Consider the following 26,380-nt stretch of genomic DNA (forward strand, 5'->3'; position numbering starts at 1 on the left):
ATGCAGGTGTAGACCAAGTTACAGGCCAGATCGCGGGGGTGGTGCCCATGTTCTCATCCTGTCCAGGCAGAGGATTCAGCAAGTGAGTGGGAACAGGACGATGTGCAAGAGATTGCCAGGTGCCTTTGATTAGAGGTGATTCGAGTCTCTAATCCAATCTAAAAACGATGCCTCTAGGGAGGCAAGGAGCTCGGGAAGCCAGCCAGCTTCCCCTCCCTCACGCTGCATCTCTTCTTCCCAGAGTGACCCAGTGTCAAGGAGGTGATTATTTGGATGGACCCACAACCATGGTGGTGGGAAACTGGAGGAAATGAAAGAATGGAAAAGGAAAGCTGGAGGAACTAGAACTTTCATGGGCAAAAGCAGAGGATAAAGAATTAGGAGAAAGGAAAAAACAAAAAACCGGGTCCTTAGAAGTATTGAGCATCCTCCTCCCTCCATAAGAGAAGACTCTGTCAGCTTTACAGAAAAGAGCGTTTGCGGCTCAACCCACCGCAGGGTGTGGGTTTGGCTCTGAAGTGGGTCGAGGAACTAGTTAACTTTTTGCACTCAATGGGTTTCCTTCTGTGAGCTCCTCCCCGCTGGGCACCCCACGACACCCCACCCTCCCCTGAGACTCTGAAGTGTGCCGCTGCTGCCCCCTGCTGGGAGAATGCTGCAGGACCCGGGGAGCCAGGTGCCTTTGGAGAGCGGCCCCTTTCCGCACCCAGAGTGGAAGTGGGAACTCTAAGGAGCAGTCAACAAAACAGAGTATTTTAATACAGACTGACACTAAAATCAAGTTTTGCAGGAAATATCTGAAACATCTGGCTTAGAATCAGCATATAGGCCTGTTAGAAGAGGTTAAAAAAAAAACTGTAGATCATTGCTTTCATAAAAATTAAATCAATAAATGACTTTTTATTTTTATTTTTTTAAAAGGAGGTCAAGCAGAGCAAGGGGGAGAGTACTCACTTGAGACAGAAAGCTTTTGATGAGGCCTAGACTACCCGTCTTCTCTCTTTGGCCTATTTGAACCATATTAATCTTCCTAAAGCACAGTATTTGTTGTGTGGTGAAAAACATCTTCAAAGACTACATTGCTAAGAGAATAATGTACAAATTTTTCAACTAACCTTTTCTCACCTTTTATTCCAAAGTCCACAGACTGACCCCAACCCACCTTTCCAGCCTTGCCTCCCACTAGACTTCGTTGCACAAGCTGTTCTCCTATCAAACTGAACTCTTCACTGTTCCCAAACCCTCGGTCTTTCCTTCCCATTGTCATTTCACCATCAATGCTTCTCTCCTATCCGTCCCGCTGCTCATCTAGCTCTGTGAATAATATGCATTACACAGATACAAAATTATGAAACAAAAACTGGCAAAAATGAAACAAGAACAGATGTGTTTTTAAAAAGCCACTAACCTCTTCATTATGTTTTATATCTTTTGAATTTTGTACAATGTGCCTATATTGCATATTCAAAACTAATAAATTAATTAAATGGGTTTTTCCTTAATCAGAAAAAATAGTTTAAAAATACTGTAAATATAATCTTTATTCAATGATTTTAAAAATTTAGCAAACCGGAACACAAAGAGAAAGTTTGTGAATTAAAATATGACAGAGGAGTAAACACTACGAAAAATACTCTTATGTAAAAAATGTAACAGCAGTCAAGTGACATAGAGACTAGGTTGAGTCTCCATTCCAATCTCTTTTAAAAGTCTCATATGATAAGAATGGAGAGAATTGTGAGGAAGAAATTTTTGAAAATTAATAGTTCATGTGTTATATATGGAATCTAAAAAAAAAAAAAAGGTTCTGAAGAACCTAGGGGCAGGACAGGAATAAAGATGCAGACGTAGAGAATGGATTTGAGGACACGAGGAGGGGGAAGGGTAAGCTGGGACAAAGTGAGAGTGGCATGGACATATATATACTACCAAATATAAAATAGATAGCTAGTGGGAAGCAGCCACATAGCACAGGGAGATCAGCTTGATGCTTTGTGACCACCTAGGGCGGTGGGATAGGGAGGATAGGAGGGGGATGCAAGAGGGAGGAGATATGGGGATATATGTATATGTATAGCTGATTCACTTTGTTATAAAGCAGAAACTAACACACCATTGTAAAGCAATTATACTCCAATAAAGGTGTTAAAAAAAAAAAAGTTCATGTGTAGGGGCTTCCCTGGTGGCGCAGTGGTTAGGAATCCGCCTGCCAATGCAGGGGACACGGGTTCGTGCCCCGGTCCGGGAAGATCCCGCGTGCCGCGGAGCGGCTAGGCCCGTGAGCCACAACTGCTGAGCCTGCGCGTCTGGAGCCTGTGCTCCGCAACGGGAGAGGCCGCGACAGTGAGAGGCCCGCGCACCGCGATGAAGAGTGGCCCCCGCTCGCCGCAACTGGAGAAAGCCCTTGCACAGAAACGAAGACTCAACACAGCCAAAAATAAATAAATAAATTTATAATAAAAAAAAAAAGTTCATGTGTATTTCTGCTTGCAAAAGAATGCAGTTGGACTCCTACCTCACACCATAAACAAAAATTAACTCCAAATGACCATAGACCTAAATGTAAAACCTAAAACTATTAGACTCTTAGAAAAAAACAAAGGAATAAATCTTTATGACCTTGGATTAGGCAATGGTTTCTCAGATATGACACCAAAAATCCAACTGACAAAAGAAGAAATAGATAAATTTGACTTCATCAAATTAAAAGTTTGTGTACTTGGAGAGGGCACCGTCATGCTAGGGTATATAAAGAACCTCTGCAATTCAACAATAAAAAGACAAGTTTTTCAATTTAAAAATGGCAAAAAATTTGAATAGACATTTTTCTAAAGAACTTATGTAAATGCTAATAAGTACATAAAAAGATATTCAACGTTATTTAAAAACCACAAGTTACCACTACCACTAGGATGGCTAGAATTTTTTTTAAAAGGAAGAAAAAAAAAATGAACAAGTGTTGGTGAGGTTTTGGAGAAATTGTAACCTTCATACACTGCTAGTAGGAATGTAAAATGGTGCAGTCACTGTGGAAAACAGTTTAGCCATTCCTCAAAACTTTAAAGATAGAGTTACTATATTATCCAGCAATTCTACTCCTATGGAATTTCACTGAAGGGAATTGAAACCATATTTTTATGCATATGTTTGTCTACAAATATGGACACAAATGTTCATAGCAGCATTATTCTTAGTAGCCAAAAAGTGGAAATTACAATGTCCTTCAACTGGTGAATGGACCAAAAAATGCAGTATATACATATGGAATATTACACAGCCATAAAAAAGGAAAGAAATAGTGACACATGCTACAACATGGACGAACCTTTAAAATATTATGCTAAGCGAAAGGAGCCAGATACAAAAGGTCACACATGATTTAATTTATATGTAATGTCCAGAATAGGGAAATTTATTGAGAGAGAAAGTAGGTTAGTGATTGCCAGGGAATCGGGGAAGGGAGGAATGGGGAATGACTGCTGATGGGTATGGAGTTTCTTTTTGCTGTATTGAAAATGTTCTTGACTTAGATAGTGGTGATGGTTGTACAGCTTTGTGAATATACTAAAAACCACTGAATTGTATACTTTATAAAGGTGAATTTTATGGTATGTGAATTATGTCTCAATAAAGCTATAAAAATAGTTGAAAATCTTTTAGGATTGAAGAAAAACATGAGTCCTCATATAAAAAGTACATGCTGAGTATCAAGCAAGATAAATAAAAATAAATTCACATCTGGTTACATTGAAGTGAAATTGTGGAATAATAAGTTTAAAGAAAAAATCTTAATAGCCATTATAGAAAAAAGATTAACTATAGAGAAGTGATAATTAGACTGACAGCAAACTTCTTATCATGCCAGAAAATAATGGAGTAATATTTTCAAAGTGCTAAGGAAAAGGAATTGTTAACTTAGACTTTGTTCCCCTTATCAAACTTATTCAAGAGTGAGGGCAAAATGAAGACATTTTCTAGACATCTAAAGATTAAGAGAGTCTCAGTAAAAGATACGTGTCAAAAGCCCAGATACTGGTTTCTAAATACAATTCCCCACTAAAAGTAACCAGGCTCCTGATAGAACAATTGATTCCAGGTCTGGGGCAGGAAAAGTGCAAGATGAACCTAGGACATCTTGTTATGCTAGAAATTTATTTCATGTCATGTGTTTAAAATGACATATGTACAAGGTTACTTGTTGCAGTGTATCTGTAATAAGGAAAGACTGGAAATAAACTGAATGTTCATCAATAGGGATTGAGTAAATAAACGATGGGTCATCCATACAACGGATACTATGCGTTCATGTGAAAGAAGTTTGCATGGGGATTTAGAGTGAAAGCTCTGGAATCAGACTGCCTAGACAAGAGCCAGGCTCTACCACATCCTACGTCTGTGACCCTGAGCAAGTTACTTAAACTCTCCATTGCCTCAGTTTACCTAAAAGAGAATAATAACATTACTTATCTCATAAGGTGGTTCTTAGGTTGCTGAAAATGAGGTCATCATAGATAAATCAATAGAATTCCTATATACCCATGATAACCAATGAAAAAGTGTAATGGGAAACAAATTCCATTCTCAATTTAAAAAGACTAAAACCTAATATAAGGTATATAATATAAAGAAAGAATATTTTTTCCTACTTGAAAGATTTCTATCCATTTGAAAGGAGCTCTACTGGTATGACAAACCCTCTCAGTCTCTCTGCCCCTTTACTCATTTTGCTCCTTGGAGGACAGAGTGATATCAAATAGTAAATTTAGGAAGAATAATGTGGGCATGCTAGGCTCAGTTCTGTTTTTCTTCTTCTTGGGGTGCAAACTCCTGACAGGGTCCTATATATAGTTTTATCTTTGAGATTGTTTGTATAAATCTTTTGAATGCTTACTGATATTTAGTACCAAGAACTTGACTATCTGACCCAAAGCCATAGCCTCTAATCCGCTCTCTATCAGCAAAAGGTAATATTTTTGCCTCCTAAGTACTACTCCTTTATTTCTCAATTTGTTCCAAATCCAAGTGGAGATCCCTATCTAATTATCGTACCCTCAAAGATAACATTGAAAGACATAAAAGATAATGAGATATACCATGATCATGGATGAGAATACACTTTATCATAAAGAGATAAGCTCTTTAAAAAAAATCAGTTCTTCCCAAGTCTATTAATTCAATATGTATATTGATTTATGTTTTCTGTTTTTAATACTTATCACAACAGAATTTTCAGGTAACTTGACAAGTTAGATCTAACATTCTATGGAAGAACAAATGGCCAAGAAAAACCAAAACAATTTTTAAAAATCACAAGGTTGAGGAACTTACTCTTTCAAAAATGAAGACTGATTATAAAGTAAGAATAACTAAGAGTGTATGGTGTTAGTCTATGTGTAGAGGATAGACCAGAGGAATAGAACAGGGAGCCCTCAAACTGACCATGTATGTATGAAAACTTGATTAGTGACAGAGGGGGCATTGTAAATCAATGGAATAAAGCATAAGCTGTTTAATAAATAGGACAAGGATAATATGTTAATCATATTTTCTAATAATGAAATTTCTACTTTCTCCAAAACAAAAAGTTCTAAATAGATTAAAGACCTATATTAAAACACCCTTTCTTCCTTTGTATTACAGATGTGGACAAGAAGTTCCAAAATACCTTTTATGCCTTTCATAGCCCACGATGCACATTGTCACAATGTTGTCGACTAATACATTCCCTGCGTCAGAAGGCCTATGTTTAATAAGCCTCCAGGGCCAGAGGTGTAACATAGAGAAATAAACCAGTTGTCTACTGGACGACTGTTGTGAGCCTCGTTCAGGGAGCCTATCAATGAGCTGGCTCTTCGGGGAGGGCTGCAGAACCTCCGGTCTATAAATTCTCTAAATTATTGGGCTGTTTCCGACACATTTCTCATGCCAGGAAGGTTAAAATCTTAATCACAAAGCCAGCTTGCTCAGATGATCCTGATTCCTCCATACACCTCTATAAACATGTGAGGTCACGGGAAATGTGTAGTCCTTCTCCTGTACACAATAGTGTGTCCAGCTGTGCCTGGCCTGAGCACACTTCCTCATGAAATGGTCAGAAACTGAGGCACCACATACATTCCCTTATACCTGCAGGTTGAAACATGCATGTACCACGTGTTATCTGTGGGGTTTGCCCTTGCCCCTTGCTCGATAAACAGAAATATTGCTAGTGAGAGTAAATTGGTCCACATGTCTTGACAATCAATTAGGCAATACCTAACAGAGGTGAAGATGTGTATAACCTATAGAATGCCATTTCTAGTAATATATTCTAGAGAGACTAGAGTGTATGTACAGAATGTATTCCAGCTTTGTTTGTAATAATAAAAAATTGGAAATAACCTAAACATCCATCAACAGAAGAATGAATAGATTGTAGTATATTTGTAAAATGGAATGCTATATAGTAATCTAAAATGAATTAACAGCTCTATGTTCAGGTATGGATAAATCATAAGGACATAACGTTAAAGAAGGACATAAACGGTATTATGATATATATGTACATACATAAATAGTTTTTAAATATGCAAAACAATGCTAAACCTTTACGGAATCATGCATATGTAGAAAAGTATAAAAATAAACATGGGAAAGAGAAGTCTCAGATTCTGGAAAGGAAAGGCATCAAATCACAGGCAAGGGTATATAAGGGCTTCAACTGTATCTGTAATATTTTATTTGTAGTGAAAAATTATCTGAAGCAAATATTGAAAAATGTTAAGATTTGTTAAAGCTGAACAGTGGGTGTTTGTTGTTATTGTCTTTATTATTCTGCTTATTTCAAAAAAGTCAAAATTACATAGGAATAGTCATGAGATAGAGAAAGCTTCAAGCATGTGTCTGCAGAAAATTGTATCTGTGGGAATCAAGTCAGTGGAGTCGCAGAAGCCCAAGGATACAGCGAAATGAGTTTAAAGTTGGTTAGAAGAGATTCATCAGAAAAGAGAAGGTTCAAGACAGTGGTGTAGCAAGATCCTGAACTCACCTCCTCCCATGGACACAAGAGATCTACAACTATGTATGGAATAATTCCCTTGGAAGGGGACCTGAAAACTGGAGGAACAGAGCTTCCACAACGAAAGGTAAAAGGACAGCATCGACATGGGTAAGAGAAGCAGAGAGACGGGCTCCTCAAGGGAAAACTCACACCCTAGCCACAGTGATCCACACGCAGCGGGATCACAAAGGTATGAATCTTTTCCCTGAGGAACAAGGGATTTGAGCTCCACATCAGGCACCCCAACCCCTAGATCCTGCATGGGAGAGACAAGCCAGTCAAGCACCCCAAACACTTGGCTTTGAAAAACCGATGGGGAATATGCTCAGGAAAACTATAGAAATGAAGGGAATGGAAAACCCACTTTTTTTCCTTTTTTTCTTTAAATTGAAGTATAGTTGATTTACAATGTTGTGTTAATTACTGCTATACAGCAAATTGATTCAGTTATACATATATATACATATATACATTATTTTTTAAAGTATTCTACTATGGTATATCATCGGATATTGAATATGTTTCTCTGTGCTATAGAGTAGGACCTTGTTGTTTATCCATTCTATCTATAAAAGCTCACATCTGTTAACCCCAACCTCCCACTCCATCCCTCCCCCAAGCCCCTCCCCCTCAGCAACCACCAGTCTGGAAAACCCACTTTTAAAGGGCTCATGAGCAGACTCTACCCAAAAACCAGGGTAAAACCACCAGATTGAAAATCACATGGACCATAGGTGATGCGGATCCACTTACTAATCTGTAAATTGGTGCAGCCACTATGGAAAACTGTATGGAGAGTCCTCAAAGAATTAAGAAGAAAACTACTGTATGACCCAGCTATTCCACTTCTGGGTATTTATCTCAAGAACATGAAAACACAAACTTGAAAAGATATATGCACCAAGTTCATTGCAGCATTATTTACAATAGCCAAGATATGGAAACAACTTAAGTGTTCATCAATGAAGGAATGGATAAAGAAGATGTGGTGTATATATACAATGGCATGCTACTCGGCCATAAAAAAGAATGAAATTTGGCCATTTGCGACAACTTGGATGGACCTTGAAAGTATTATGCTAAGTGAACTAGTCAGGTGGAGAAAGACAAATACCATATGATTTCACCAATATGTGGAATCTAAAAAAAAAAAACCAAAATGGATGAACAAACAGGATGAAACCAGAACAGATTCACAGATACAGGTATACAGATACAGAGAAGAGATCGGTGGTTACCAGAGGAGAAGGGGGTTAAGGGGTAAGTAAAATGAGTGAAGCGGGTCAACTCTATGGTGATGGATGGCAGCTAGACTTGTAATGGTGATCACTTTGTAGTGAATACAAATGCCAAATTATAATGCTGTACACCTGAAACTTATACAATTTTTAGACATTAAAAAATAAAATTGGGTGGAAGAGAGAAATAAACCTTATGATATTTTTGACATTTGGGACATGACATTGCCTGAGATTTTAAAAAACAATAATAAACAATATTTGGAAGTTTTGGTAAAAAACAAATTGCTATAAAGTCTATAAATAGTTAAAAGAAACAAGGTTTTAGTGAGCTGGTCATTTGACAAATTGTAAATTGCTATTAATGAATTAGCGTTCAACAGTTTGTTATTTAGCAAAATGAGAATGTTTAAATACTATTTATCCTTTGAGGGTCTGCTCAAAAGACACCTCCTTCACGAAGGAGCTTGGATTGAACCTCTCCCTCACCTTCTTCTTCTTCTGAAGTCCCATAGCTTTCTCTCTGCACTTCCCTCAGGTGTTAATTTTCTACTGTATGTTACAGCTATTTAGGCAGGTCTTGGTTTCCTTGCTGGGCCATGAGATCCTTGAGGGCGAAGTTTTCCTCATCTCTGCCTGCCTGATAGTATGGTGTTCATGGTAGGTCCTTAGTAAATATCTGAACAGGGGAGAGGAGGAGAGGGACCAGGAGCCCTAACTGAGGAAAGAATCAAGTAACTAAAAATGTCTGCTTCTTCCAACCTGCAAAGTGAAGGGTATTTATTAACAGTCTGTGCTTTGAGTTTAGGCCACAGACTTCTACTGTTTCAACATTTTCCCCTCTTGGGCCATTTCCTTTGAGATGAAGTTCTGCCAATTTCTACCTGCATGCTCTGCGTACCGTGCCAGCCTGCCAGTGTGGTGCCAGGGAGGTGCTGTCAGGGAAAGCAAAGCAAGAGATTATGATGAAAGCTTTTCTCTGCAGCAGCAGCAGAGCCCGCTCCCCTGCTGGGGCATGTAAAGCAGCAGGTGAGAGTGCTTGGGTGGAGCCCAGGAGCCCAGGGCCAGGCTGCTATCAGGATGCTACACAGAAAAGCCACGGGCTAAGAAAGGTATCGCTGCTGACTGTGAGGACCAAACACGAGGTCCCCGGCTGGGTTTAAAGTTGCCAGATTTAGCAAATAAAAATACAGGACACCCAGTGAAATTTGAATTTCGGATAAACAATGAATAATTCTTTTTTTCTAACATCTTTATTGGAGTATAATTGCTTTACAATGGTGTGTTAGTTTCTGCTGTATAACAAAGTGAATCAGCTATACATATACATATATCCCCATAGCCCCTCCCTCTACGTCTCCCTCCCACCCTCCTTATCCCACCCCTCTAAGTGGTCACAAAGCACCGAGCTGATCTCCCTGTGCTATGTGGCTGCTTCCCACTAGCTATCTATTTTACATTTGGTAGTGTATATATATCCATCCCACTCTCTCACTTCGTCCCAGCTTACCCTTCCCCCTCCCCGTGTCCTCAAGTCCATTCTCTACATCTGCGTCTTTATTCCTGTCCTGCCTCTAGGTTCTTCAGAACCATTTTTTTTTTTAGATTCCATATATATGTATTAGCATATGGTATTTGTTTTTCTCTTTTTGACTTACTTCACTCTGTATGACAGACTCTAGATCCACCCACCTCACTACAAATAACTCAATTTTATTTCTTTTTATGGCCGAGTAATATTCCATTGTATATATGTGCCACATCTTCGTTATCCATTCATCTGTTGATGGACACTTAGGCTGCTTCCATGTCCTAGCTATTGTAAATCGTGCTGCAATGAACATTGTGGTACATGTCTCTTTTTGAATTATGTAAACGATGAATAATTCTTTAGCATAAGTACATATTATGCAACACTGGGAACATACTTATACTAAAAAAGTATTCATTTATCTGAAATTCAAATCTCATTGGCCATACTGTATTTTATCTGGCCACCCAGACAAAGGTCAGGGGTTGTGTAGTTACTGCTGATCATAATTAATAGGCAAAACAAAAGGGGACAGTTCACAGAGGTGAGAGAGGAAGAAAAGAGGAGCTAGCACAGACCCTGAATGTAGCTTGAGAGCAGGGAACACGTGTTGTGCTCATTTGTCTTCCCAGTCCTGACGAATAAAGCAACTGTCACAGCGTCTCTGCTGACCTTCCAGGCAAGTCGGCCACCACCACTACTTGTGTCTGCCTCTTCAAGAACACCCACTTTGTTATGGGTTGTTTGTCTATTGACGTGTCTGCCTCCCCCTTGAATGGAAAGTGATCAAGCTTTTGAGCCATAGATCTGGGTCCAAATCCCAACTCTGAAACTTAGCAAGTCACTTATCCTCTGAGAGCCTCAGGTCTCTCCTATAAAAAGTAAATACAAAATATTGAGTATAGTTCCCTGTGCTGTCTTATGTATAACTGAATCACTTTGCTCTGCACCTAAAACTAACACAACATTGTAAATCAACTCACATCCCCCAAAAAGTGAATACCATTAAGATGTTGTGATAAATAAATGAGATAATGTAGGTAAAGGCACACAGCAGGTGCTCAGAAATATTAAGCACGACATCTATAAAGATCAGGAGTGCAGGGACCTGGTCCTAACACAGCACCGTACATGCTATGAAGAAGGTGCTCAATAGATGTGTGAGAGATGAATGAACATCCAAGTGAGGAGAGTGAGCTCTACATTGATTCCCTACACTAGAGGCTCTTAGTATTTTATTTGTGCCGCTAGTCATGATGCTGATGGGAAAAGAGATAAGAAAGCCTCAATCATAATTTTCCACCAGCCACCTCTGATAAGGCCCTGGGTGAGAGATGCACAGAAGACAAGACCTTGTAATACCCTTGTTCTTTACTGTATCTTGTGCTTCCTCATGGGAGGGGCAGCTGCACAGAAGAAACTTCAACTCCTCATGGGGGTCCCTAGGTCAGGGACATGGGTGCAAGTGTGGCAGGCCACAACAGGTCATGAAATCAGGAGACACATACATGCTTGGGCAGGGAGGAGGGTGTGGACAGTGCAGTAGGTCCTCTTGAGCCCCCTCTGGGAGGATGCCTGGCTCCATCTTCCTATAAGAGCTCCTTTTCTACCTCAAAACCTGTAGCTCTTAAGTTTCACCCCATGCGAAGCAGGAACATTTCACTTGGTTGAAGCAGTAGAGGATTTGAACATATGATTCCTTTGCTCTTATGGACTGAATGTTTGTGTCCCCTCAAAATTTATATGTTGAAACTCCACCCCCAAAGTGATGGTATTAGGAGGTGGGGTTGGGCCTTAGGAGGTAATTAGGATAGATGAAGTCATAAGGGTAAAGCTCTCATGAATGGGATTAGCGGCCTTAAAAGAGTCACAAGAGAGCTTGCTTTTTCTGCTCTGCTGTGAGCCACGTGAGGATACAACTAGAAAGGTGTGTAACCTGGAAGAGGATTTCTCACCAGAAATCGACCACCCTGGCACCCTGATCTCGTACTTGTAGCCTCCAGAATGTGAGAAATAAATTTCTGTTGTTGATAAGCCACTCAGTTTATAATATTTCACTATAGCAGCCTGAGCTGATTGAGATCTGTCCTTTCCCTAAAATATTTCCTCAGTTCACCACATCACCAAACTCCCCTCCAGGCTGTGACCCTAAGTTCACTTCAGGATCCCCCAAAACAACCAAAATTAAACTTGGGGTCCTCCAGGAGAGGAATCCAGTGAACTATGTAAGCATGATTCCCACAAGAGAGGGAGCAACTTACTAACAATGCAATTACCCCCATTTTTCACATTCACAGGGGGCAACACATTGGCTGTTCAAAATGAGCAGCCAATGAGTAGCTGGGTGCTAATGATGCAAGATCAGCCAAACAAAAAGCAGATCATGGAGCTGGCTTTCCTTTGAATTTCAAATCTCACCATCCTTTAGGCTCTGTCTTAAAGCAGGGAACAGAAGTATGAGGCAAGAAGTATAGTTTCTTTTTTCAAGATCCACAGGACCTGAGCTTTTTATTCTTGCCCTCTATTTAACAAACCAGCTCCTGCTAAGGTGCAGCCCCTGCTGCCCAGGCAGTGTCTGCTGCCTCTCAAGACTGAGTCTGGCATGGAGATGCTGGTCCTCTCCCTCGGGTGCTATCATGCTGTAAGCCTCCATCCCTCTATGGGGTTGTCCTGCTCTCCTCTCTGTATCCTTTTCTCCTCACCCCTTTCAGCCTCCTGTTTTTCTCCCCCCTCTCAGAGTCCCTAAACATGCTACTCTTTATATGGCCGAACTTTGAAATAAAAGCATGTTTGTTGGCCAAAAAGCACATGAAAAGCTCAACATCACTAATTATTAGAGAAATGCAAATCAAAACTACGAGGTATCACCTCACACCAGTCAGAATGGACATCATCAAAAAGTCTACAAATAATAAATGCTGGAGAGGGTGTGGAGATAAGGGAACCCTCCTACATGTTGCTGGGCATGTAAATTGGCATAGCCACTATGGAGAACAATATGGAGGTTCCTTAAAAAACTAAAAATAGAATTACCATATGACCCAGCAATCCCACTCCTGGGCATATACCTGGAGAAAACCTTAATTCAAAAAGATACATGCACCCCAATGTTCATTGCAGCATTATTTACAATAGCCAAGACATGGAAGCAACCTAAATCTCCATCAACAGAGGAATGGATAAAGAAGATGTGGTACATATATACAATGGAATACTACTCAGCCATAAAAAAAGAACGAAATATTGCCATTTGCAGCAACGTGGATGGACTTAGAGACTGTCATACTGAGTGAAGTAAGCCAGACACAGAAAGACAAATATCATATCACATGTGGAATCTAAACAAAAGGGTACAAATGAACTTATTTACAAAAGAGAAGTAGAGTCACAGATGTAGAAAACAAACTCATGGTTACCAGGGGATAAGGCGGGGAGGGATAAATTGGGAGATTGGGATTGACATATACACACTACAATATATAAAATAGATAACTAATAAGAACCTGCTGTATAGCACAGGGAACTCTGCTCAATACTCTGTAATGGCCTATATGGGAAAATAATCTAAAAAAAAAAAGAGTAGATATATGTATATGTATAACTGATTCACTTTGCTGTACACCTGAAACTAACACAACATTGTAAATCAACTATACTCCAATAATTTTTTTTTTTTTTTTTTTTTTAAAAGTACGTTTGGGCTTCCCTGGTGGCGCAGTGGTTGAGAGTCTGCCTGCTAATGCAGGGGACGCGGGTTCGAGCCCTGGTCTGGGAGGATCCCACGTGCCGCGGAGCGGCTAGGCCCGTAAGCCACAACTGCTGAGCCTGCGCGTCTGGAGCCTGTGCTCCGCAACAAGAGAGGCCGCGACGGTGAGAGGCCCGTGCACCGCGATGAAGAGTGGCCCCTGCTCGCTGCAACTGGAGAGAGCCCTTGCACAGAAACGAAGACCCAACACAGCCATAAATAAATTAATTAATTAATTAAAAAAAAAAAAAAAGTAGGTTTGTTGGTGTTTGTGTGGTATCCAGCCTCTCTTCTCTGTGACTGCCTCCCAACTACCCTCCTCTCCCCTCCCAGCCATTGGGTACAGACTTGGGACCCTAGCAGCTTCGGTACTAGTGAACCTGCTCCCCACCCTGTGACATGACCACAGCTGACTGGAGTGGGAAGTGGAGTCCCTATCTTTCGAATTTGGTATTAGGACTAGGAGTCCAATCTCATCCTGGGTTGATATCTGAACGAAGAGGTATAAGGCAGCCATTTTCCACAAAGTGAACTATGTAGAAGAGAAAGAGTGAAGAGATGTCTCAGAGACGAGGAAGAAGCGATACTCCCAGGCTCCTGATGCCTTTCCCTTGCCTTGTGCAAGTCCCTTGTGAAGTCCAACTGCATTCTTGCTATGGACCTCTGTGAAATACCCCTTAATCTGTCTCTTTTGCTTAAACTACCTAAAGTTTCTGTTGCTTTGAATACTTTTTTTAATGTTTCCTATTCCTAATTCTAGGACCAAATGCGTTTAAAGTTTTGTTTTTTACACACACACACACACACACACAAAATTGCTTTTTTCTCATGGTTGGTTCTTAATGATATTTACCTATTATAATGAGAAATGTACTGAATGCTTACTATGTTCCTGGCGCTGTTCTAAAGCAGCTCAATGTGCCTTTCATTTCAAACTCACCATATGCTATAAACGAATTAGCACTCCCCCCGCCACTCCTCTTTTACAGAGAAGAGAACTGAGGCACAGAGAAATCAAATGTCTTCTCCAAAGTTACGCAGCTATTAAGTGGTAGAACTGGGGTTGAATCCAGGAAATCTTGACTCCAGAATCCATGCCCTTAACCACTACACTACGTATTGTACTTTACAAACTCTAGGTTACCAATGCAACCTGACAAAAGACCTTCCAACAAATCTGTAACACCCTTGAAAATAGTTCCTGGCCTTATTCTTGATTCAGTGAACAACACAATGCAGCATCGAAGTTGCCCCCAGAGAGAAATAGGAAAATTGTCAGAGTGAAAACTTACCAGGTATATTGGTTTCCTAGGGCTGCCATAGCAAAATACCACACACTGGGTGGCTTAAAAACAGAAATTTATCTTCTCACTGTTCTGGAGGCCAGAAGTCCAAGATCAAAGTGTGGGCAGAACTGGTTCCTTCTAAGAGCTGTGAGGGAGGAACCTGTTCCATGCCTCCTCTGTCCTAGCATCTGGTAGTTTTGCTGGCAATCTTTGATATTCCGTGGCTTCTGCTGAATCACCCAATCTTTGCCTTTATCTTCAAGTGGTATTCTCCCTCTGTGCATGTCTGGGTCCAAATATACCCTTTTTATAAGGACACCAATCACACTGGATTAGAGACCCACCCTATTCCGGTATGATCTTAACTAATTACACCTGCAACAACCCTATTTCCAAATAAGGTCACATTATGAGGCAAGTGGGACTTTGACATATGAATTTGGGGGTGGGGGTGGGACACAACTCAACCCATAACACCAGCTTTTACCATTTCTCTCCTACAGCAATTTTCAATGATTATATCTCCCTTTTTTTCGAAGAGGTCAAAAGTTTGATTCTAACATGTGACAAACCACAGGTGCAGCTCCTCAGGTTTGGTTTAGCACTCAAATTTCATAACCACCCTGATTCAGGAAGGATACTAAATCCACTGTTCCTGAAAGAATCCTAATAAGGACACTGACCTCTTTTAATTTTTTTAACATCTTTATTGGAGTATAATTGCTTTACAATGGTGTGTTAGTTTCTGCTTTATAACAAAGTGAATCAGCTATACCTATACATATATCCCCTCCCTCTTGCGTCTCCCTCCCACCCTCCCTATCCCAGCCCTCTAGGTGGTCACAAAGCACCGAGCTGATCTCCCTGTGCTATGCGGTTGCTTCCCACTAGCTATCTATTTTACATTTGGGAGTGTATATATGTCCATGCTACTCTCTCACTTCGTACCAGCTTACCCTTCCCCCTCCCCGTGTCCTCAAGTCCATTCTCTTTTAAATGACTGCATATATTTAGCTCACTAAGGATGACAGAAGGACGAACAGAAGAGGTAGGTATTAGATGCCTTAGCTACTAGCTCTGGCTCTGCCATTGACTTGTTCTCAGTAAAGGGCTAGAGTATTATATATGAATATATATATATAACAAATTACATAAACATAAAATTACATATTATATAAATTATATATATACACATATATATGTATATATATATTTTTTTTTTTCCTGGTCATAAAAGAGATTTTACCTCCGCTCTCAGTCTCTTCAAAAGTCAGTCCTGAATGGTGATTTCTAGTCAGGGGAGAATTACCTGGGAACTTTAAAATAAACTAGTGTTACTGATGCCTGCGTGCATCCCCCCATCCCATCTAATTTAATTTGCCTGGAAATCTTACCTTTTAAAAGCTTCCCAGGTATATATTATCTTGATTGTGATGGGTGTATACCTATGTCAAAACTTATCAAAGTGCACACTTGAAATAAGTGTAGCTTACTATATGTTGATTATATCTCAATAAAGCTGTTTAAAAAATTAAAAGCTTCCCAGGTGATTCTAGTGAGCAGCTCAAAATGAGAACCACTGAGCTGGGTCAATCTCCTCATTTAAGCACATAAGGAAACAGCCCTAAAAGAGAAGAAATCTGCTCAGGAATCATGTCATGGCTACCAGGACTGCCAGGCCTTAGAGCTTGTGACTCCTGAACTATTACTCCAGTGTTCTTGCCTTAAAACCAAAATGCTAGAACATTACTGAGCTCCTCAAAACATTTTAAAAGAGGCACCTGAAAAATCTGAAGTTCAGGGATTGTTACACAGATGTAGGCCATGAGAGTTAAAACAAAACCAAAAAACCCCACCAGCCTTTACTTGGTAGAGTCACTATTTAAAAGAGCAGTTGGTTGTCCTTTCAATGTACTCCAGGCGTACCCTCCCCTCACTCTGCCCACTGTGTTGTGGAGTCTAGTGAGGCTGGTAGAGCTCTGGGCAATTTAGTTGTGAACTATATATATCACTCTCTGGACTGTTGAAGAGGGGAGAGAAGTCATTGACCCCTCCCATTTCAACCTTAAGTATCCTTTCTTTCGAAAGTAAAGGTAATCAACAAAGGGCACGGCTAAATAAAAAACCTTTTAAACATTGGTTGGAAAACATGAATACATTAGTTACATTAGAATAAAGAGATCTGGCCTACTCCCATTACAATACGCCTCTAATTAATCTAAATGGATATTAGCATTTTAATAAATCATTTCAGGAGCCTTCTCAAAGGAGATAGGACCTCAAAACCATTCCCATTACTCAATTTCATCCTCCATTTCATTTATAGAGAAAAGGAGGAAGAAAGACAATACAACTTACTAAGTATCTACCGCAGAATAGACAGACAGAACTTGACTTCCCTAATCTTTCTCTTATATGTTTTCTGTTTTAAAAGAAACAGAAATTAAGGACTGTCAACAGAGTGACCTAAGGAAAACTCTCTAAATGATTCTTACTTCTTGAGTCACTCATTCATCATGAAATCCTACACACAGAAGCGGAACAATGACAATCTTAAATCTTGAGGGGCTACTTCTTTCAACAAACTATATTCTGAAAAGTAAAGAACATGTTGCTCTCAACAGTATTTTAATGAATACATTAAATGAAAAGCAAATGGCTTGGGGGAGGATTCAAAAAAGAAATTAGGACGACAGACTGGTAAAGCTGTCCCTGGTATCTCTTCCCACTAAACAAAAAGATACAGAAATTTTACACCTACTTTATTTTCCTTTAGAAAATTAAAACTCTTTGTATAAATTTTAACATATTTATACATCAAGCAACTTTCAGCAACATGATCAACTGATTCTTTTAAGCTTTTGGATCACAGGAGCCATTTGTTCAGCCATGCCTGCTTCTTATAACTCTTGGCAAACTACTGCATTATCAAACAACTGTTAGCTGGGGGTGGAGGCGATAGCGAAACAAGATCCTAGTGAATTACTATTCCCTGGCCATGGTCCATTCTAAACATGGGAAATGTGGATTCCATTATTAAAAGGCATGGAATTTATAGGTAAATTCCATCAACACATTTGGCTACTAAGGTATTACCATTTTTCTTTCTGACCAACATACAAAAAAATTCCTTGTTTTAAATGTAAGCAATCACAGGTGATTAATGTTTGTTTTAACTTTTTATTAAGAAACTAAAGCAAAAAAGAATTTCAAAAAATTAATATACAGAATTCTAATTTTAATTCTAAACAAATAAGAAATCTATACCAAGAACTAAGTATCAGAGTTTACCAATATTTAAGAATAAAGGGGAATGGCTAAAATGCATTCACAGTCACTATCACTTCCTTACAAGCCTCAGATTTGCTTCACTCGGACAGGATACAAAAAGAATTTTTCTCATCTATCTTTTGTTACTATCGTCTGTAAATTCAGAGCTTTTTTTCTTCCTACAGTGGGTTTGATAACATGAGCATAAAGATGAGTCCATCAGAGATTCTTTCTTAAGATGTTTAGGGGAGCTAAGACATAAACAAATAATAAATATAAATAAATTTATACAAGGTATAAAGTAATACAGCATGAGCTAAGTATAGATAAATATAAAGACAAGGAAATTTCAAGGAAGGAGAGATTACATTCAGCTAGAGAAACTGAGGAATGCTTTATTAGAATAGCATTTGGGTTAGGTATGAACTGTTCCTTTCAGGAAGGCTTTAAAGTGGTGGTCCTGATTTCTAGAATGTAATCTCAATACCCATCTTTTAATTTCAAGTTTCTATCTTATCAAACCGTTCATTTTTTTAGACGATCAAAAATATAAATATTACAGTCTATATAAACAGCAGTTTGGAGACATAAATGAAAAGTTAATTGTAATACCTACTATGTGGGTTAGGGCTCTGTTCTTTTCAAAACTCTCTCTCCCAGGTCAAATCATATCTAAAAGACAGAAGATGCCTAATCACGGAACCGTGACTTGAAGTATTCAACTGAGCAACACCTACTTGCTTTAGGTGCCTTATCAAATCTATATCCAAACTTACAGGAATAAGAATGAAGCAGATGAAATAAATGGTTCAATATTCAAAAGTCAGAGAATGAAAAAATAATGGCAACTAAGAAATGACATATATTAACCACAGAATTCTTTGTATGAAAAGTTTTAATGAATTGTGAGCCATTGACCATTACAGACTTTAAACCTTAATATTTCTTCTTTCCTGTGTAAAACCAGATAATTAAACCAGCCTATCTCAAGTATGACAGAAGACCATAGAATGAATAAGAGTAATAGTAATGTTTTCTTACCCATCTGCACGCTTTGCTAAAGTTAAGAACCAAAGAGAGTGCTCCTGGTTTCCCAAGTCAACAGAGCAAATTCAATTACACATCTCTTCCTGATCAGAGTTTCAGCTGAAATACAACAAATATAACTTTGCCTTTCAATAGCACTTTTTATCCATAGCACAAGCACTTTCCCATTATTTTCTTCTTTACCCCCAATATCCTTATGAGGTAGTGAAGGGAGGGAGCAAGGATTTTTTTTTTTTTTTTTTGCAGATAAGAAAACTTAAGGTGAATTTAGATCAGTGGTTCTCAACCTTGGCAACATATTGAAATCACCTAAGAAGTTTTAAAAATCCTTATGGTCATGTCATAGCCCAGACCAACATCAGAATCTTAGGGTATGGGACCCAAGCATCAATATTTTTCAAAATGCCTGTGACTCCAAACTATAGCCAAGGTTGAGAACCACTGGCTTAGATGATTTATATTCAGTATTCAGAGGCAACTGGCTTCTACCTAAGTGCTCTCTCAGCACCAATGAAAAAGAGATTCCATTTCCTCAAACATTGTAACAGTTTGTCTTATTATTCTGTACAACTACTATTGGTCTCCAGTAACAAATTAATTTACCAGGTTATAAATGAAGGCTCTTCATTCCCCTGATGCTCATGCTAAATATGAACCTCCATTTTATAAAATTTGCAAATTGGATATTAAGGAATTTAAGTCTTTGAGACAAGAATGGCTTGTTATTAAATATTTAGGCAATTATTTGATTCTAGGTTCAATATGCAATAACCATGTGTTTCTGTTTTCCATTCAGCACCTTCAAAACTTTGTTACAAATGAATGTTTACTAATAAGACAAAACAGAAGATATAAACAAAACTCTGAGCAAAAGCTCTTGGAATCGACCATATCACAATCTGAAAAAGAAACAAGTGCTTAAAAGACCTTACAGCTTTCTAACTAGTTCGATCTTTATCCTGAACCAGATCTCTTCTTTAATTAAATTTTAAACTTTGCCAAATTGAGTTGTTCCACACCAAGAAAAATCAATTTCTGTAGCAGCTATGTTCTCTAATACATTTAACATATAATTTCACTCTGTAGTATTAAATATGGTTTCTAGGAGGTTTCTTCCTTGATGTGGGTATCAAAAAGGATCTTTACCAGATTACACCTTTAAGCAACACACCAAATATACAACAAATACTTGTAAACCTTTCAGGTGGCAAAAATGAAATCTTTGTCCATGACTGAAATCCCTTGTTTCACAGGAGTACTGATAACATTAACTCGCAAGGAGCAGCCCAAGAACCCCAGCCAGATGCTTGCTGTCCCTAATTTTATCAGATTCAAAACAAAATATGCATACAGCAAAACCTAAAAAATACAAAGATTCCACTTGCCTTAGTCAATTCTTATCACAAAGATGTATCTGAAACCATACAATTTACTTTCATACAGAAAGATGTTTGTTTCTTTTCTAACAAAAGAAAATCTCAGCTCATGTACGTTGAATTATTAATTTGAAAGAGTATTAGTGAAATCAGATTTCTTAGTCAAAAATTCTGAATAGGAATTAACGTTAAACTCTTCTACAATAAAACCTTCAAAATATCACCAACCTGAAGTTTCCAGCATAAGGTGTTTTATTTCAAGTCCCATGGGGGCAATTATTTATAATGAGATAAAGAACATTCTTAAGCTGGGTTCAGGTTGGCACTGTTTCAGATGGATGAGTAAACATTTTCTTGACAACCCCAATGAAGAGTTTGAGGCTTAGATTGTTGCATGATGTAAACAATATGAAATTAAAAAAATTATAATATCTACAGCATTATAAAGTTACAAAATAAAAGGACCATTGATCAATTATTTTCTTAAGGTCTGTGACTAACAGCTTTCATATTTGAGGCCTATAAGAACAAATGGCAATGTTCTCTGTTCTTATGAGACACTTTCTTGGAAGGTCAAAAAATAAAACCAGATTCTATAAGATGCACATTATTATTATTATTGATATATGAACGATTAGAAATAGATTTGCCTTCCCTCAATCTTAGCCTGGAGATTTGAAGGATCTGTTTAATAATTTTGATGGTTAAAAAAATAAATCAGACTGTAATAGGCATGGAAACTGTAAGCCAAATATAATACAAAATGAGCCAATACAACACATCTCCTCTTAAAATCTTTGTAGTTACCAAACTGTCCCTAAATGTTACTCTAATTTTGTACCATGTAGTGGTTTTTAAGAAATTGAACTAGAACAAAGCAACTCCTTTGTCCTGTTTTGTTTTTTTTTACAGTTTTTTTTTTTTACACACATATTGTATATACAACTTTTAAAATAGCTGCACAATTTTATATCTCACCGTTAGAGAAGTGCAGTCCAGGCAGACCATGCTTCTCAATATATTAAAAATATTAAATAAAATCCAACCAGTTTCATACTTTTCTAATAGTCAAGCTGGCTGGAAAAAAGGGTCTGGAGAAAAAACAGGCAGTTGTAAAACAGGATCAGTCTTTCTTCACAAACACACTACTTAAAACTCTTGCTAGTTCCTTATCTTATCCCTTTTACACCATCTCTAAGATCTCACCTTAAAAGTTGGAAATATCACATCACTAACTTAGAGACAAAATCTGTTGAAACATGCATATGTCAACTGCCCACTCAACCAACTGCAACCCTGAGGATTTTTCTGGCCCAGTAGAAAAGAGGAAACACTAAGATAATCTCTGCTGTAGAGTTGCTTCTCCAGTTAACAATATCATGTGTTTTTTCAGGATGTTTCTTGGGCATGCATGTATGACACTGTCACTTCATGATTCTACTTTCCACAAGCAGGTATCTCCTCCACTCTGTCTTTCATCCCAAGAAAGCCACTGTCATCCATCCAAAGGTTTTCCAAGGTAAACCAAAGTCACTTCTGTGTTACCATATACAGCAGAAACTGCTGGATATAAGCAGACCTTTGGAAGTCCTCTAAAGGCAACCCCCAGGAATTCATATCCACGTTCAAAAGCTAAAGTCTTATCTTCCATGTCCAAGATGACTCGAATTCTTTCTCCTATCTGCAAACAGACATCAAAAAAAGAAGGTAAGAAGAAAACCCATCAAAGGCACAGCTAGATGTAATCAAGTTGAAAATATTATTAAGACTATGTATCTCCACTACCAAATGTAAAATAGATAGCTAGTGGGAAGCAACCACATAGCACAGGGAGATCAGCTCTGTGCTTTGTGACCACCTAGAGGGGTGGGATAGGGAGGGTGGGAGGGAGGGAGATGCAAGAGGGAAGAGATATGGCAACATATGTATATGTATAACTGATTCACTTTGTTATAAAGCAGAAACTAACACACCATTGTAAAGCAATTATACTTCAATAAAGATGTTTAAAAAAAAACAAAAAACAAAAAAAAACTTAAGACTTGTGTGGGATTTATATTTAATACTGAAAATTTAAATATTCTTCCTGAACAGTCCCCAGATTTTATTTATTCTTTTTAAAGACTTTTCTTAAGAAGGTTACCACTAAAATCTATAACTTGGCATATTTTACCAAAAAAGGCTACCTAAATTTTCTCAAATTACTATAGTACATACATACAATGGAATGTTATTCAACCTTAAAAAGAAATGAAATTTTAATATGTGCTATGACATGAATGGACCTTGAAAACATTATGTTAAGAGAAATAAGCCAGACACAAAAATACAAATATTATATGATTCCACTTGTATCAAGCACCTGGAATATTCAAATTCATATAGATAGAAAATTGAATAGAGGTTACCAGAGGCTTGGGGGAGGAAGAAATGTGGCGTTATCGTTCAGTGGGCACAGAGTTTATGCTGGGGATGATGAAAAAGTTTTGGGTATATATAGTGATTATGGTTACACAACATTGTGAATGCATTTAATGCCACTGAATTATATACTTACAAATAGTTAAAAGAATAAAGATTGCTGTGTATATTTTACCACAATAAAAAAAATTACTATAATAAAACACTTCCACAACCTTTAAAATTTACAAAGCAGTTCTACATACAGTGTGGAACTTACATAATCATGAATAGCCAAATCTGACTATAGGTTCTAAAGATGCAGAATAGGCTTATTAAACAATCACTTTGTGGTCCACTACTCTGAAACACCCATTTGTCATAAAAATAGCAGTACTGATTGTTAAACTAAACTGGAAGCACAATTACCCAGTTCTTTTCCCATTTGGAAAAGTAAACAAAGAAAGAGCATGTTTATCCTTATAATTTGCATGTATTAAAGGCTGTTGCATCTATATACTTGGAGGCAGAAAGTCCTAACATTTGCAATCAAAAATCATAATTTAATACTTCCCAATTATGATATCCCCTGCTGCTATCATTACTTTCCTTCATTGTATTTCCTATCACAAATAACTACCAACATCTACTTTTTCTCTCCCTCTGCCCAACTCACAGATTAACCCCATTTTATGGACCTAAGAACCTCCAAATCACCATCATCACTACTGTTACAAACAAAACACGAACAACAGCAAAAATCAGAAATAAAAGCTAATATTCTGATGAGTATTGTTGAGTGATTTTATATTATCTCATTTAATTCTCATATTAATCCTAGGAGTTATCCCTATTTTACAGAAGATGAAAATAAGAAATTAGAACCACTCCAAGTGAAATTTGCAAGTTTGCTTTACCTTTGACTGAGCATACAACATACATACACATAGCACAGGGAGCAGAAAGAAAGTCTTACAGTTTTAGGTGTCAGAGGACAAAATTTGGAGACAGCAGAGCAACTGGAAACTTAGAGGAACTCCGCAAGCAAAAAACCACAAAGAGGATGAGCTCCAAAATCTGAAAATAAACTCTGCCCAAATCCTCATGTGATGACTGTATTACACAAACACAGGGGAAACCCCCAGGGAACCAGGCAGAAAAAGTAGCAGCTAGAGGCCAAAAAAACTGAACAAAGACACAAGCTGCTGTATAGTTTCAGTGCAGGCAAGTTAACTGCCTACTAGAACAAGAAAACCTACAGTTTTCAGAAGAACAAAGCAGCTTCTAAAGAAACAAAACATTCCAGAGTTACTACTATATATTATCTACCATGTCCAGTTTTCAATTAAAAAATGACTGGATACGAAAAGAAACAGGAAAGTGTAACTCATACTCATGCAGAAAAAAGCAGTCAGTAGAAACAGACTCCAAGTGGGCCTTAGATGCTGGATTTGGCAAAGACTTAATGTAGTTATTATAAAATATACCCAAAGAATTAAAGAAAAATATAGTATTAATAAATGAACAAATAGAGATCTCAGTAGAGAAATGGAAACTATAAAAATGAAAATTTTAGAACTGAGGGGCACAATAACCAAAATTCAATAGCCTGGCTCAATAGCAGAGTTCAAATGACAAGAAGAAAACAATCTATGAACTTGAAGATAGAACAACAGAAAGTAACGAATCCAAAAAACAGAGAGAAAAAAGAACACAGCTTCAGAGGCACAGAGACAAGGATGATATCAAGCAGTCCAACAATTACATTAAATATAAATGGACTAACTACTCAAATCAAGAGACTGGGTTAGATAAAAAGCAAGGTCCAATTACATGTTGTCTGGGGGACCCACTTTAAATACAAAGACAGACTAAAAGTAAAAGGATGAGGGAAAAGAGGTACTTTGCGATAGTAAGCATAAGAAAGTTGGATTGGCTTTATTGATATCAGACAAAATAGATGTAAAGACAAGGAATATTACTAGAGTCAAAGAAGGTCATTTCATAATGATAAAAGAGTTAACCAGGTAGGTAGATATAACAATTTTAAATGTATGTGCATCTAATAACAGTTCCAAAACCCATGAAGCAAAAACTGACAAAACTGGAAGAAGAGATAGATAAATCTGCAACTATAGTTGGAGATTTTAATACTCCTTAGTAAATGAAAGAACAGGTAGAAAGAAAATACAGAAAGCAGATAGAAGACTTAAACACTACCAACCAATTTGACCTAGTTGTCCTTAATAGATTATTCCATCCAACAGAATATATATTCAAGCATACAAAACATTTATCAAGGTAAACCATATGCTGGGAATAAAACATGCTGCAATAAATTTAAAGGGACTGAAATCATACAGAGTATGTTCTCTGAAAAACAAAGAAAAAAGGACTTTCACTACAAAATCACAAGGCTAGTCATAGGTCTTTATCTTCAATGATGATTAAGTCCAATTCTCCTTAGGGCATTTGCAGAGCCTGAAAGGACAGTAAGGAAAGGATTCTATGAAAGAAAATCCTTCCAGGCTTTTATACGTCAGGAAATGGGATATATTTTAGTTCTTCTATTTTATTATGCCTGACTTGAGGTCATTACTGAGGCTAGAGCTTTCAAACCACATGTTCCTCTGAAATGTACAATCTATAATTCCTTAAAATTTCCAATTTCTTATCAGATTATTATTTTTTAAACTCTGCTGAATCTATGGTAATCATATAGCTTTTACAAATAGGAACTATAATTATGACCCTAGAATCAAGTGAGTATGGCTTAAGGCTAAGAATTTTTAGGGACTTTGCTGGTGGTCCAGTGGTTAAGAATCTGCCTTCCAATGCAGGGGACCCAAGTTCGATCCCTGGTCAAGGAACTAAGATCTCACATGCCGTGGGGCCACGAAGCCCGCATGCCACGATGAAAACCCCGCGTGCCGCAACTAAGACCCGACGCAGCCAAATAAATAAATAAATAAATAAATATTTTTTAAAAAAAGAATTTTTAAATGTAGTAGTTTGGGACTTCCCTGGCAGACCAGTGGTAAGACTCCATGCTTCCACTGCAGGGGGCACAGGTTCAATCCCTGATCAGAGACCTAAGATCCCACATGCCGCGCAGGGCGGCCAAATAAATAAATAAATAAATAAATAAATATGCAGTAGTTTGCCTGAACTCACCTATGTTTATGGAAATTGCCGACACCTCCAGACGCTTTAAATACAATCCAGATTAATACGTAGCAGAGGGTAAGTATGTATGCACATGCACACAGGTGCATTTGTGGGGGTGAGGGGGTGAGGTATCCAGAAAAAGTAGATTTGGATGTGCATGATATAAGAAAGATTCCAATCCAAAGCACAAGTTGGCAAACTATGGCCCCTGGGCCAAATCCGGCTTGCAGTCTATAAATAAGGTTTTACTGGAATACAGCTATGCTCATTCATTTACATA

At 38.0% G+C, this 26,380-nt stretch overlaps 1 protein-coding gene across 2 annotated transcripts in view; it reads right to left on the minus strand.

Annotated features, from left to right (window-relative positions):
• The window catches only part of FBXO45 (F-box protein 45), a gene marked incomplete at its 5' end in the record, with an annotated part of 57,437 nt that overhangs the window by 24,474 nt on the left and 6,583 nt on the right, over positions 1-26,380 (minus strand). Inside the window, one exon of one of the 2 annotated variants that reach the window (XM_082458696.1) lies at positions 18,987-22,213. The exons of the other annotated variant lie outside the window; for it this stretch is intronic. Coding sequence (XP_082314822.1) covers positions 22,028-22,213 — 186 coding nt within the window. The 3' untranslated portion in view covers positions 18,987-22,027. Of the gene's footprint in view, positions 1-18,986; positions 22,214-26,380 lie in introns of those variants that run through there. 2 annotated transcript variants of the gene reach the window in all.

The sequence above is a fragment of the Balaenoptera physalus genome (assembly GCF_965194825.1).
Source record: "Balaenoptera physalus genome assembly, chromosome: 4".
NCBI lineage: Eukaryota > Metazoa > Chordata > Mammalia > Artiodactyla > Balaenopteridae > Balaenoptera > Balaenoptera physalus.